Consider the following 12,273-nt stretch of genomic DNA (forward strand, 5'->3'; position numbering starts at 1 on the left):
ACAAACATTTAAAAAAAATTACTCTATAAATCAATAAATAACACATCACTTGAACTTTACTCTCCTTCAGGGTTTCTACGCCTCACCTCTCTGAGTCTACCCCAAACATCTCAGAAGCATAATCTGCACTCAACTCCCCCACTTCTTCATGTCTCATTCATTCCTCCACCCACTGCCAACCAGCTTCAGACTCCAATACTCCCTTAAAATGGTTTCAACAAAGCTATGATGAGCTGATCCCTTAAAAGCCAATGGTCTTCTTGTTCTTTTTTTTTTTTAAAGCTTTTTTGAGCAAGGGAGAGATGTAATCGTGTTTGCATTTTATTTTTTATTTTTTTAATGTTTTTTATTTATTTGTGTGAGAGAGAGACAGAGAGAGACAGCGTGAGCAGGGGAGGGTCAGAGAGAGAGGGAGACACAGAATCTGAAACAGGCTCCAGGCTCTGAGATGGCTGTCAGCACAGAGCCCAGTGCGGGGCTCGAACCCACGAACCGTGAGATCATGACCTGAGCTGAAGTCGGCGCTTAACCGACTGAGATACCCAGGCACCCCCGGTCTTCTGGTTCTTAAGTCTTGGACTCCACAGGTCGTCCTCATCCCCCTCTGACCATTCATCATTACTTGTTGGTCGCCCTTAGGTAGGCTCCCTCCATCCCAGAAATATTGGGGTTCTCCTTGTCTTTCTCTAATGGACCTCTGGGCAATCTCACTAAATCGCTAGTCTTGACCTCTCTTCAGAGCCTCAGATGTCATTCACCCATTCATTCATTTGCTACAGATTTTCAGCAAACCTACTAAGTGCCAGGGAGTATTTAGCCACTGGGGATACAGCTGCTGGCTTCTTAAAGCCACAGCCCTGGCTTCCTAAAGTATATAGTCTTGTGGGAGATAAAGAACAGGAAAGAGAGGCTCTCCAGTTGGGAGAGCCAAGTAGAAACATCTAGCAATGGTTCTTAATATAAGCCCTGTGGACCATTAAGGCATTCGTATACTGTATGAAATTGCACACCAGGTTCTGTCTGCTTGTACATGTTCAGGGTTATGATCTATGCCTTTCATTAGATGATCCAAGAGGCCTTTGACATGAAAACATTAAAATCCACTGCTCTGATGACAGGTTACTGATGTGACACTTCGGAGAAAAATCAGGGCTTAAGACACAGATTTGAGACCCTCCCCTGAGAGGCAAGAGTGGGGTCAGGGCTCCTCAAGGTCTTTCACTGGAGAATCTCAGGAGCCGAGGGCAGCGACAGAATGGAGGTGACCACAGGACCACACATGGCTTAACTCAAGCTCCAAAAATCTGACTCACACTGTCCCCAAGTCCTCCATTCACGTGATGCCCATGGCTCCCAGAGTAAGAGGCATGGACTACGGCTGTTCCTGGAATGACACATGTCTCCCTCAGAGCTTTGAAGAAGAGGTATTTTTTGGGGGCCACGTTTAGAAGTCAGAAGATTTCCTGCAATGATCTGGACTTGTGTTTACTCTTAAAAGTCTGAGGACCTAACAAATGCCAGCCTGTGTCCCCGTGTCCCCCACCCCCGCACCATCACACGGGGCGGGGCTGGTAGTAGCTGCCTTCTCTTCAGTTCCCACCCCCCACCCTTATACTTGGACTCTGCTCTCTCTCACCTGTGCACTCTCCTCGCCTAAAACTTGGGAAATAAACTGTTTACCAGGCAGGAGAAAACACAAAACTGAACAGAGAAAAAGGGGAAGAAGTAAAACAAAGGATATACATTTTCTTAATGGAAAAATCCCCTACCTTATGTTGTCTGCTGGGAAGACTCTGTATCTACAGCTTCACCTAGTCTAATGCCATTCGGATTGTGAAAATGTTCTCCTCACTCCATCCTTCACCAGAATAAAATCATTACTATTAAAATATTAGGATCACAGTGGGGAGGGGGAAGCCCCCATGTACCAACATTTAAGAACTCACATTGCATCTGCATAATAGCATCAGAAGGGCCATAAAAAAAATCTTCCTACAATTAAGTATCTCCATCAACTATTAACAAATTAAGCATTTCATAAGTTAGGATACATTAAAAACAGATCACTGGTATTGGATTCTGTTTTGTGCATCAGACTCATAATATTAATGACTCGTGATCACGACTCTATTTTCTTGAGTCTCTTTTAAGTGCATATTAATCATCTGTTAATATTTCTGTAACTCATAAAATATAAGCTACGTTTTTGCCTAGCGCCTTTTATCCGTGGGGAAGAGTTATGTTTTGGGGGGCATCTTACAGCATTATACTGCATCCACTTCTTTCCCTCTTGCGGCTATCATCACAGTCACACCCCCATTCTCTTATCAGTCAAGGCTGGAGGTCAGCCTCCCTGTGTGTCAGGGAGGAAGCACTACTTGTGTTCAGTTCAGTAGTGTTCACTTCATGTTATTGTGCAACCAATTTCCAGAACGTTTTTCATCTCGCAAAACTGAAACTCTAGACCCATGAAGTAACAACATCCCCATCCTCTCTTCTTCTCAGCCTCTGACCACCACCCTTCTCCTACCTGCCTCTATGAATTTGGCCATTCTAGGTGCCTTGTATGAGTGGAATCATATAGTATCTGTCTTTGGTAGCTGGTTTATTTCACCTACCATAACGTCCCTAAGGTTTATCCGTGCCATAGCATGTGTCAGAGTTTCCTTCCTTTTTTAAGGCTGAATGATATTCTGCTGTGTGTATAGACCACGTTGCACCCATCCATTCATCTGCTGGTGGACACCTGGGTGACTTTCATCTTTTGGCTATTGTGAATAATGTTGTGAACATGGGTGTGCAAAAATCTCTTTGAGGGCCTGCTTTCAATTCTTTTGGGTATGTTACCCAGATGTGAAATGGCTGGACACAGAGTAATTCTATTTGTAATGCTTTGAGGGATTTCCACACTGGCTTCCATAGCAGCTATGTGATTTTGCATTCCCACGTGCAATACTCGGGGGTTCAGATTTCTCCACATCCTCGCCAGCACTTGTTTTCTGCTGTTTTGTTTATCTGTTTGACAGTCGCCATCCTAATGGACATGAGGTGGTACTCCACCCATTAAATTTTAATATACCAAAGGTTATGCTTTGCTTCTCAGAAAACAGCTTAGCGATGAGTCTACATAATTATTTGTAAGGGTCCAAGAATGTGGCCCTGCAGCATTGTACAAGGACACTGAATGTCTAGGTTGGGATGGAGACTGAGTCATGAGACATCTCTGGTGGAGGAAGGTACTGGCCCCAAACATCACAAGGATGTTGCACAAATTTGCTGCGGGCAGCTCCACTCTGATGCTATTAATTCTTTACCTTTCCATTTGAGCAGGAAAATGAAGGAAGTTATTCAAAATGCCACAGGTAAGGACTTCATAACTACTTGGAGAAACTTCTCCTACTCTGCAGTTCCTTCTTGCTATTCCCCCTTGATACCAACAAACACTGCCTTAAAACCAAGCCGAGGGAGAAGAGCATTTTCCTCGTCTTCTAACTTAAGACAGAACCACGACAGCTGCAAGCCGGTTTGGCCTGTCAGTAGAACTCACAGAAAGCCCCACATGACAACTCAGGTACCATGTTGGTTAAAAATCAGAGCATCTGTGGGGGGCTGAACGATGTCCCCCTCCCCGCACAAAACCCCACACCCTAATCTCTGGAACCTGTAGATGTTACCTTATGTGGGGAGAAGCACATCGCAGGTGTGATTCAGCTTGGGTGAGGGGAGTATCTCACATTATCCACGCGGACCATACGTGCCATCACAAGGGCCCATCACAACGGAAGCAAGAACGTCAAAGGGAGACAATGGGCATGTGACGAGGACAGTAGGGGAGGAAGAGGGATGTGATTGGGCCACAAACTGAGGAATGAGGGCCTCCGGAAGCTGGAAGAGGCCCGAAATGGATTCTGCTCTAGGGCTTCCAGAAGGGCCTCCACCCTGCACACACCTTGAGTCTAGCTCTGTAAAGCTCACTTCGGACTTCTGACCTTCAGAATGGAAGAGAATACATCCGCGTGGCTTCCCGCCACCACATCGGTAGTAATTTGTCGCAACAGCCATGGGACGTGAATACAACATCAAAATCAACCTACGTCATTCAACATCCTTTAGATGCGAGCCCCGATGACCGCACGGAGGGGGTGGGGGGTACTGATCTCCTCATCTCCGGGAGGCTGCAGGGTGAGACCTGGACAAGGGTCACGCAGAGCTGCGCAAGGCCCTCCAGCTGTTCCTGGAGTCACACAAATAGTGTGGAAAGGGGGAGGGGGAAGGTTGCAAGTATGACAAATCCCGAGGAATGAACACCTTTCGAACCGCACAGCTCCTTGACACAGCTCAGCAGACATGAAGACGGAAGGGAGAATAAGGGGAGGGGCGCGTTCCTATCATTTAAGCCTCTCGGTATTGCTGTTTGATGAGCTGCCCCTGAAAACTTGAGCTAAAGCAGCAAAATGCAGAAAATGCAAAATGCGAGAAAACCATGCTGATAAGATGCCCTCAATTCCTAAGGCAGCTTTTGTATGGGGGTCTGCCCCAGGGGGTCCCTCCTAGACTCCCTCCCCCAGGGGCTCCTGTGTCCCTGGGATCTGGGGACGGACGGCCACCAAGAGCTTGCCTGCCACAGACCTGATGGGGAGAGAGGGGTCTCCGGCGTCCCACCAGTCTTTCGGGGGGCTGATGTACATGCACCACAGCTCCCAGCTGTAGCCGTGGGCCGAGTTCTCGTAGCGCTGCACCTCGAAGGTGTCCTGTTTGATGTTGTCGATGGACGGGAGGATCACTCGCTTCCGATTCTCCTGGATTCGGGATAGGACTGGCTCGGCCCTGCAACACAGGGAAGCGGAAGTTAAATCTCTCTCCGGAGGCGCGCCCAGCCCCCAACTGGCACAGACCCCGGGACTACAGAGAATGAACAGAAGCAACATAGCTACAGTGTGGGCCCCGGGCAGGCTGGGGCTCAGATGGAAACTGAGGCACGGGAGTGGCCTGCCCCAGTCGGATCGTGCAGCTGTAAGCGTTCAGTGCAGCTCTTGCCGTGGCCCAGGGGGGATCTCGGCCTGAGAGGCCTGAAGCAAGAATTCAGAATCTGGGGGCCTCTTCCCCAGAAAGCACCAGGCCTCTCTTTTGTGCTGACAGCATCAGCCAAGGTAAGGCCTTCCTGGCTCCAAGAGGGGCTCACCATTTTCATTTCCCCCTCGGGGCTCTGATTGATGCCTCCGGTTTCTTCTGCAGGAGCTGAATTTTCTTCCCCAAAATGGTTCGCTTCTGCCCTTGATGGCCTGGCTTTAATAAGCCTTTCACTAGCTTCTTGGTGTGTGTGACTATTTCAGTTGTTTTAATTGATTATTTAATTGATTCCTTAAAAGGGATCTAATTGAATTGGTTAGCAATGGTGGGCGAGAACTAATGAGAAGCAAATGCAGGCAGCATCCTGCCTCCCAGCTAGCCTGCCTGCTCAGGGCTACAGCGGGAGACAGGCAGGGACCTGGCTCCAGGTTCAAGGTGCCGCTCCGCCAGCTTAGGAGAAAGCAGATGGTCAGACTTCCCTGCTAGCATGTGTCTCCAAGGCAGACATAGGAAAGGATCATTTCCCATATTTGAGAAGGAAAAGATGGCTCTCGTAAGCCGGGGCATTAATCTCTCTGCTTAGAACAGAGCTCAGGCTTTGGAAAAGAGTCAAGTGAAAATCCCATTCCTCTGCATTATTTGGAAGAATAATGAGAACACTCGGCCTGCCTCCCATCTCTTTTCATTTCCAGCTATTGAATTACCTGTTGGCTCATCTCATCTTTCTATTTAAAACGAGCAATAAAATATACCCTGGGCCATTTACTGCCTCCATTGCTTTTGCACACGCCATACAGGCTGAAGCCAAATGGGACTGACTTGCCACAGCTTTCAGATACGCTTCCGAGCTTCACCTCTCCAAGCATCTGCCGATGCCGTTCTCCTCCGGGAATGCCCTTGGTCGCCGGCAGAAAGTCTGGTTACCCATGGAGTCTTACCAGATCAAGTGCCGCCTCTCCCAAGAAGCCTTCCCTGATTTCTCCTGGAGGGAAGGCTCTCTCCTTCCTCTCAGCTCTTGTACCATCCTTAAACCACTTTATCAAAAGTCACTCTGACTACATGTTGTCCTCGCTGATCTCGGAGCACACATTGTTTTTCCTACTGGTCTAATGGTAGCTGATATTTATGGAGCACTTACTACATGCTAGGTACCATTCTAAACATTCCACACAGACCAGGCCGACTGACGGAAACCTCACAATGGTCCTGGGAAGTAGACAGTATGATCAGTATCTGACAAATCAGGAAACTGAGGCCCAGACAGGTTAAGTGGCTTGCCCCGGGTCCCACAGCTAGCTGGTGGCAGTCAGGTGTCTAGCCCGGAGGGTCTTGCTTCACGCCCTACCTCTAAGCTCCACTGTGTCCTACACTGGGGGCCATACTTCCCTCAGCGGGCCTGGTGGCCAGCCTATGGAAGCCTCTGGATCAGCCCGACACTGCGCTGAAGGTTACTGAGCACCAGGGCAGAAGACCTGGGTTCTACTAACACTTCTGAAGCTGCAGAGTGGGATCTCCCTGTCCCTGAGGGAAGGTGCCCCTGTTCCCAGTTACTCTCACCCCTCACTGGAGACATCCCACTTTTTACCATGCTGCCTGCAGAGGGTGCCCTCCCTCCCTCAACCCTAGTGAAGGGCCGGCTTAGATATGTGACCTATTCTGGCTAATGGGCTATGAGCAAAAGAGATGACGTCATATCTGCGAGGACCCTTTAACAGCCACTGCCGGGTTCTTCTCCCTGAGCCTCAAAAATGGCCCTAGACGGGGTCCTGCGTCCTGTCACTTCAGACTGCAGAGATAGAACGTGTGTTTCTCACTTCAACATTGATTGGCATTTGTTATTTTAAAATTGTCTGCGTTTTGCCATTTCTGCAGTTTCAAGCCAGAAGCAGATCTTCAATGATATAGAGCAAGGAAAGTAACAATCGATGGGAAGCAGCCTCCGATCCTCTGTGTCCTGTAACCCCCTGTCCCACCCCCCATCACGGGACCTGTCATCCCCTGCCCCATCCCAGTCAACTGTAGATGGAGCAGTCACTCCAAACCCTTGGATGGCCCTAAATGCACCACCCAACCATGTTTTTAGTTAATGATACAATTATTTCATGGTCCCCTGACCTGTAACCCATAACTAAAATTCCTGGATTTTAAAAACAGGGAGAAAGCGATGAATCACGGGAATCTACCCCCCAAAGCCAAGAGCACGCTGTGGACACTGTATGTTAGCTAACTTGACAATAAATTATATTTAAAAAAAGAAAGAAAAATTTATTTTTTTTAAATGTTTTATTTATTTCTAGGAGAGAGAGAGAGAGAGACAGCGTGAGCAGGGGAGGGCCAGAGAGAGAGGGAGTCACAGACTGAAACAGGCTCCAGGCTCTGAGCTGGCAGTCAGCACAGAGCCCGACGCGGGACTTGAACCCACCAACTGCGAGATCATGACCTAAGTGAAAGTCGGACGCTTAACCGACTAAGCCACCCAGGTGCCTCAGAAAGAAAAACTTAAAAAGAAAAAAAAAACGGGGAATTGGAGGACATCTAGGAGTCACTAGAACTGCATCAAATACATAAATAAAAACAGCCTCGCTTTAGCAACAGATTGTTAATCTGCAGATTTTCTTTTCTTTTTTTAATAGAGCTAACATACATAACATAGCTATAACAATTATGCTAATGAGCTCACATACAGTGTGTGCTCTTGGTTTTAGGGGTAGATTCCCGTGGTTCATTGCTTACATACAACACCCAGTACTCATCCCAACAAATTGCGAATCTGCACATTTTATTTTTTAAAATTTCGGTCTTCCTTAGGTGGTTGTTTTAACCGTGTTTATTAGTCCAGTCATCTAACTGCTACACTGAGCAATTCCTATTTCACCCCTTCAGTTAACAGCCGAGATATTTTACTCTAAGTTTCCATAAGTCCTGATTCAAACTTCTAATCTTTTCACAATAAAGTAGACTGGCATATAAAATAAAATACATAATTACTCATTTCCTACATTGTCTCTTACAGTCATATTTCCGTTTTATGTATATGAGGTGACAGGCTCTAAAAACTTAAATATCAGTGTTCCCCTCTAAAAAGGGAAAACAAATTCTAGTTTTTTAAGTAAGAAGTACATAGTCTTGGAAGGACTTGGCATAAATGGCCATGTGTGTAATCTGTACAAAATTAAGATGTGCCGATTATAAGCAACTGAACCCAAATGTCCATTCTTTTCTGAACTATGTCTCAGCAAATATTCCAAAACTAATGCCAGTTTTCAAAGTGCTATTAGAGGGGTGCCTGGGTGGCTCAGTCGGTTAAGCGTCTGACTTTGGCTCAGGTCATGATCTCACAGCTTGTGAGTTCGAGCCCGGTGACAGGCTCTGCTCACAGCTTAGGGCCTAAAGCCTGCTTCAGGTTCTGTGTCTCCCTCTCTCTCTCCCCCCACCCCTTGCTCACACTCTGTTTCTCTGTCTCTCAACAATAAACAAACATTTAAAAAGGAAAAACAATAAATAAATAAAAGTTGCTATTACCAATCCCGCTGACTTTAGCAAGGTACCTAAAGTCACAGCAAAGATCTCCTCAGGTCTCAGAATGCAGAGGATGTGGAGCAGAGCTACGGAGAGCCAGCCAGCGCCACCCTACCAGAGGAAGACGAAAATCGCCGTGGTCGTATGTCACTGTGGTTGGAGGTTATTACTGCAGTGTAACCTAGTGAGGTTGAGACATACTGCCTACCTTGTAACAAGGAACCACGAGGGACATGGGCCACTCTGGTAGACAGACGTGCGGAAACTGAGTACGAAGAGCAAAGGCCTCTCTCGCACACAGACCAGTTAGACTACAGGCTACCTGCGGGCAGATACCGAGTCTTACCAGATTCTGAACCCCAACTGAGTGACCAACTGTCGCAGTTTTCCCAGGACAGTTCTGGTTTTACCACTGGAAGTCAGCATTTTGGGACATCCCTCAGCACTAGGCCAATGTGAACAGCTGGTGACTCCAACCCCAGCCTAGGACAGTGTCTGGGACCGTGGTAGGCATCCAGCAAATATCTGTCACAAGGACAATTCCGGCAGCCCGCTATTTGTTTAGGTGCATGATAATGAAGGTGTGGGATGGGCGAGCGGAGGTCGAAGCCAAGGGGAAAGGGCAGCTGGGCTACAGAAGGGAAAACCAGCCAGAGCTGGAAGTTGACTGGATGGGTAACATGATGGGGAGGGAAGGATCAAATGAAAGGGATGTGGGAAGAGTCCCAGTTTTGATAGCAAAGAAACAGGGAGGCAAGGATGTGGCAAATAAAGGCAAGAAGGTGCAAAGGGAACATTCGAGTGTGTCTGCTCAGAAGGCTTCCAGCTCAATGCTTCTCAAACCTGAGCGAGCATCAGAGTTACCTGGAGCACTGGGTAAAACAGAGTGCTGGACCCACACCCAGAGCTCCTGATTTCACAGGTCTGAGCGGAGCCCACAAATCTGCATCTCGAACAAGCTCCCGGTGGTACTGCTGGCCTGGGGGACTACACTTTGACAACCATTACTGTACGACATAAATGACCCGGAAGCTTAGAGGAGATCAGGGCTGCAAACACAGAGTTGTGTGTCACCAGGGTCTGACAGTGGCAGAAAAACCAGGAGAAGAAACAGGTGTCTGAGAAGGCACCAGATACCCATGTGCACTTGAACGGACCAGGGTTAACTGTGACCCCAGGGTCCAGATCTTCGTGTACTCAAGGGTAGAACCATTCTCTTCTGATCCAGCCATTAGGAGATTCTAAAATGTGTTGCAAATGAAATGTTTTCATGTTTAATTGGTAACGGGGCATCGGCTCTTCCAATGTGCTATCACCAACAGCATTTATTCAAGATGGTACCACCGAGTTAGCACATGTTACAAACATGATGTGTGAAATGAAAGACTCTGCTTCTTGGGAATTAAGCACACTGAACACAGGTTGTTGAACCTCTGACTTCACTTCCCGCTGGGCACTCAGCAACAACCACATGCCCGTGCTTTTCAACAGTCAAGCCCTAACCCAACGTCAGCATGCTCATTGAATGATTTGGGCATTTTGATGCTGCACTATTCTTGCCTCCTAAGTCTCCTCCTGTGTGCCCCCAATTCCTCCCAGATTGTTCTTTTCACCCAGGAAGCCATCAGGGGCCACATTTGCAGAGATACACCCTTTCCTTCTTCCAAATGAGGTTAAAGATAACCCCTCATTACAGGAATGCTGATGCATAGGGGCACATGTACCACAGTGTTCATAGCAGCACTCTCAACAAAAGCCAAAACATGGAAAGAGCCTAAGTGTCCATCGACTGACAAATGGATCAAGAAGATGTGGTTTATCTATACCATGGAATACTACATGGCAATGAGGAAAAATGAAATCTGGCCATGTGTAGCAACATGGATGGTCCTTGAGGGTGTTATGCTGAGCGAAATAAGTCAGGCAGAGAAGGACAGATACCATATGTTTGCACATATAGGTGGATTAGGTGAAACTTAATGGAGGAAGACCATGGGGGAGAAGGGGAAAAATAGTGGGGGAGAGGGAGGGAGGCAAACCATGAGAGACTCTTGAATGCTGAGAACAAACTGAGGGCTGATGGGGGTGGGGAGAGGGGTAGGGGGGAGATGGACATGTAGGAGGGCACTTGTGGGGATGAGCACTGGGTGTTATATGGAAACCAACTTGATAATAAACTATTAAAAAAAAAGATAATTCCTCATGTTGCAGGAGGCTTTACCTGAGCAGGCAGGATTATAAATGGATCTCTTTCCTCAACATAGCACTCAACCATCCTCCTCAGAAAGGGGAACAAACAAAAGTAGGAGAAGAAAACAGGTGGCTGTCTTATCCCCTGAGTAAGGATCATCTTGGGTTCTGTCCAATTAGTATGTCACTTTCACTGGGTATTTTGGTGGTGATGATGATGATGATAATTGGTGATGATGGTGATGATGAACACAACAATAAGGAACAGAGTAGATAGCAAGCTTCTCCCTGCTTCCCAGTTTTATCCCAGATTATGGCTCTCACCTTCTTTGTCAAACAGCCCTTCTCCATTGTTCTAATGGCCCCAGAAGAAACAGGCAACGTTTCCACCTCCCAGCTTCTAGCTCCTCCTGACCACCCTACTGCAGGTCCTGGGTGCCCCTAGGGTCTAGCTTGTGACCTACCAGCCAGCGGTGAATTCCACGTGGGCGTCAAAGAAGCCAGTGACCTGGCCAGTGGCCGCCTTCCAGCCCTCGATGCGAGCTCGGATCAGGCCCTCTCTCTTTTGGTTGCGTACCACCTTCACCAGCCCCGGGTAGCGCTTCTGGACGTATTCTTCCAAAGGGGCCTTCAGCTCCTCTACAAATGACAAAATGCAAGAAGGTCGTAAACATGTCATCTCACACGTGTGTCCAACCCACTGCGAGGCCAACAGATCTTCAGGAAGTTCGGAGAGGCAGGAGAGCTGCCATGCTAGTAGTTTCAGTAGGAAAGACAACTCAGGCAGCCCCAGAGTCAGAAGACATTGCTGACACACTGACCGGGGACAGCAGTGTCTTCCCAGTATCCCAAGTATACAGTACAGCTGGACAGAATCTGCACCTGGCTGTTAGACCCTGACTGCCGCAGGCCATCAGATATTTCTCGAGGCTTCTTTTCTTGGTGGTCTTTCCTCCTTTCCAGGCCAGTGTTCCTGCCCTCCTACTGTCCCCTGGGTCCTGCCTCTCAACTTCTAACAGGGTTTTCCATTTGCACAAACATTGGCTCCTACAGGATACGGCCTGGATGGCCCAGACCCATAGTCACCCATCAGATGTAAAGTTAACAAGGTCTGGTCTTAGGATAACAAAGTAATCTTTTCCTGGCAGTAGAAGCCGCCGTCATGGCGGAAGTAATGCTACGAGAGACTGAGCTCCCCCTTCTGCGGCAAGCAGGTGGTACGAAGTGCTTTAGTTATATGATCTAATTGAATCCTTACCACAACCTAGGAGGTAGCTGGATTAATTCCATGAATTAACTAGATTAATTCCACTCTGCGAATTAAGAAACGCAGTTAGGGTGGCTCACCTGTCCCAAGGTCACACACCTAGACATGGACAAGCTGAAACACAGCCAAATGTGCCCAACTCCACAGGCAGGATGGCTGGTGCCTGTCTGTACAGAGAATCACCAGGTGGGGGAGGACAGGGAGGGGATTCAGGGACAGGCACACCA

General features: G+C 47.9%; 1 protein-coding gene across 2 annotated transcripts in view; it reads right to left on the bottom strand.

Moving 5' to 3' along the window:
* GALNT17 (polypeptide N-acetylgalactosaminyltransferase 17) overlaps positions 1-12,273 on the bottom strand; it is a 445,667-nt gene that overhangs the window by 200,025 nt on the left and 233,369 nt on the right. For both annotated transcript variants that reach the window (XM_039238103.1, XM_039238102.1), the window contains exons 4-5: positions 11,244-11,418; positions 4,630-4,827 (exon numbers count right to left, since the gene is read on the bottom strand). In XM_039238103.1, the coding sequence (XP_039094034.1) occupies positions 4,630-4,827; positions 11,244-11,418 (373 nt within the window). The remainder of the gene's footprint in view (positions 1-4,629; positions 4,828-11,243; positions 11,419-12,273) is intronic.

The sequence above is a fragment of the Hyaena hyaena genome, unplaced genomic scaffold (assembly GCF_003009895.1).
Source record: "Hyaena hyaena isolate Hyena2069 unplaced genomic scaffold, ASM300989v1 scaffold_135, whole genome shotgun sequence".
NCBI lineage: Eukaryota > Metazoa > Chordata > Mammalia > Carnivora > Hyaenidae > Hyaena > Hyaena hyaena.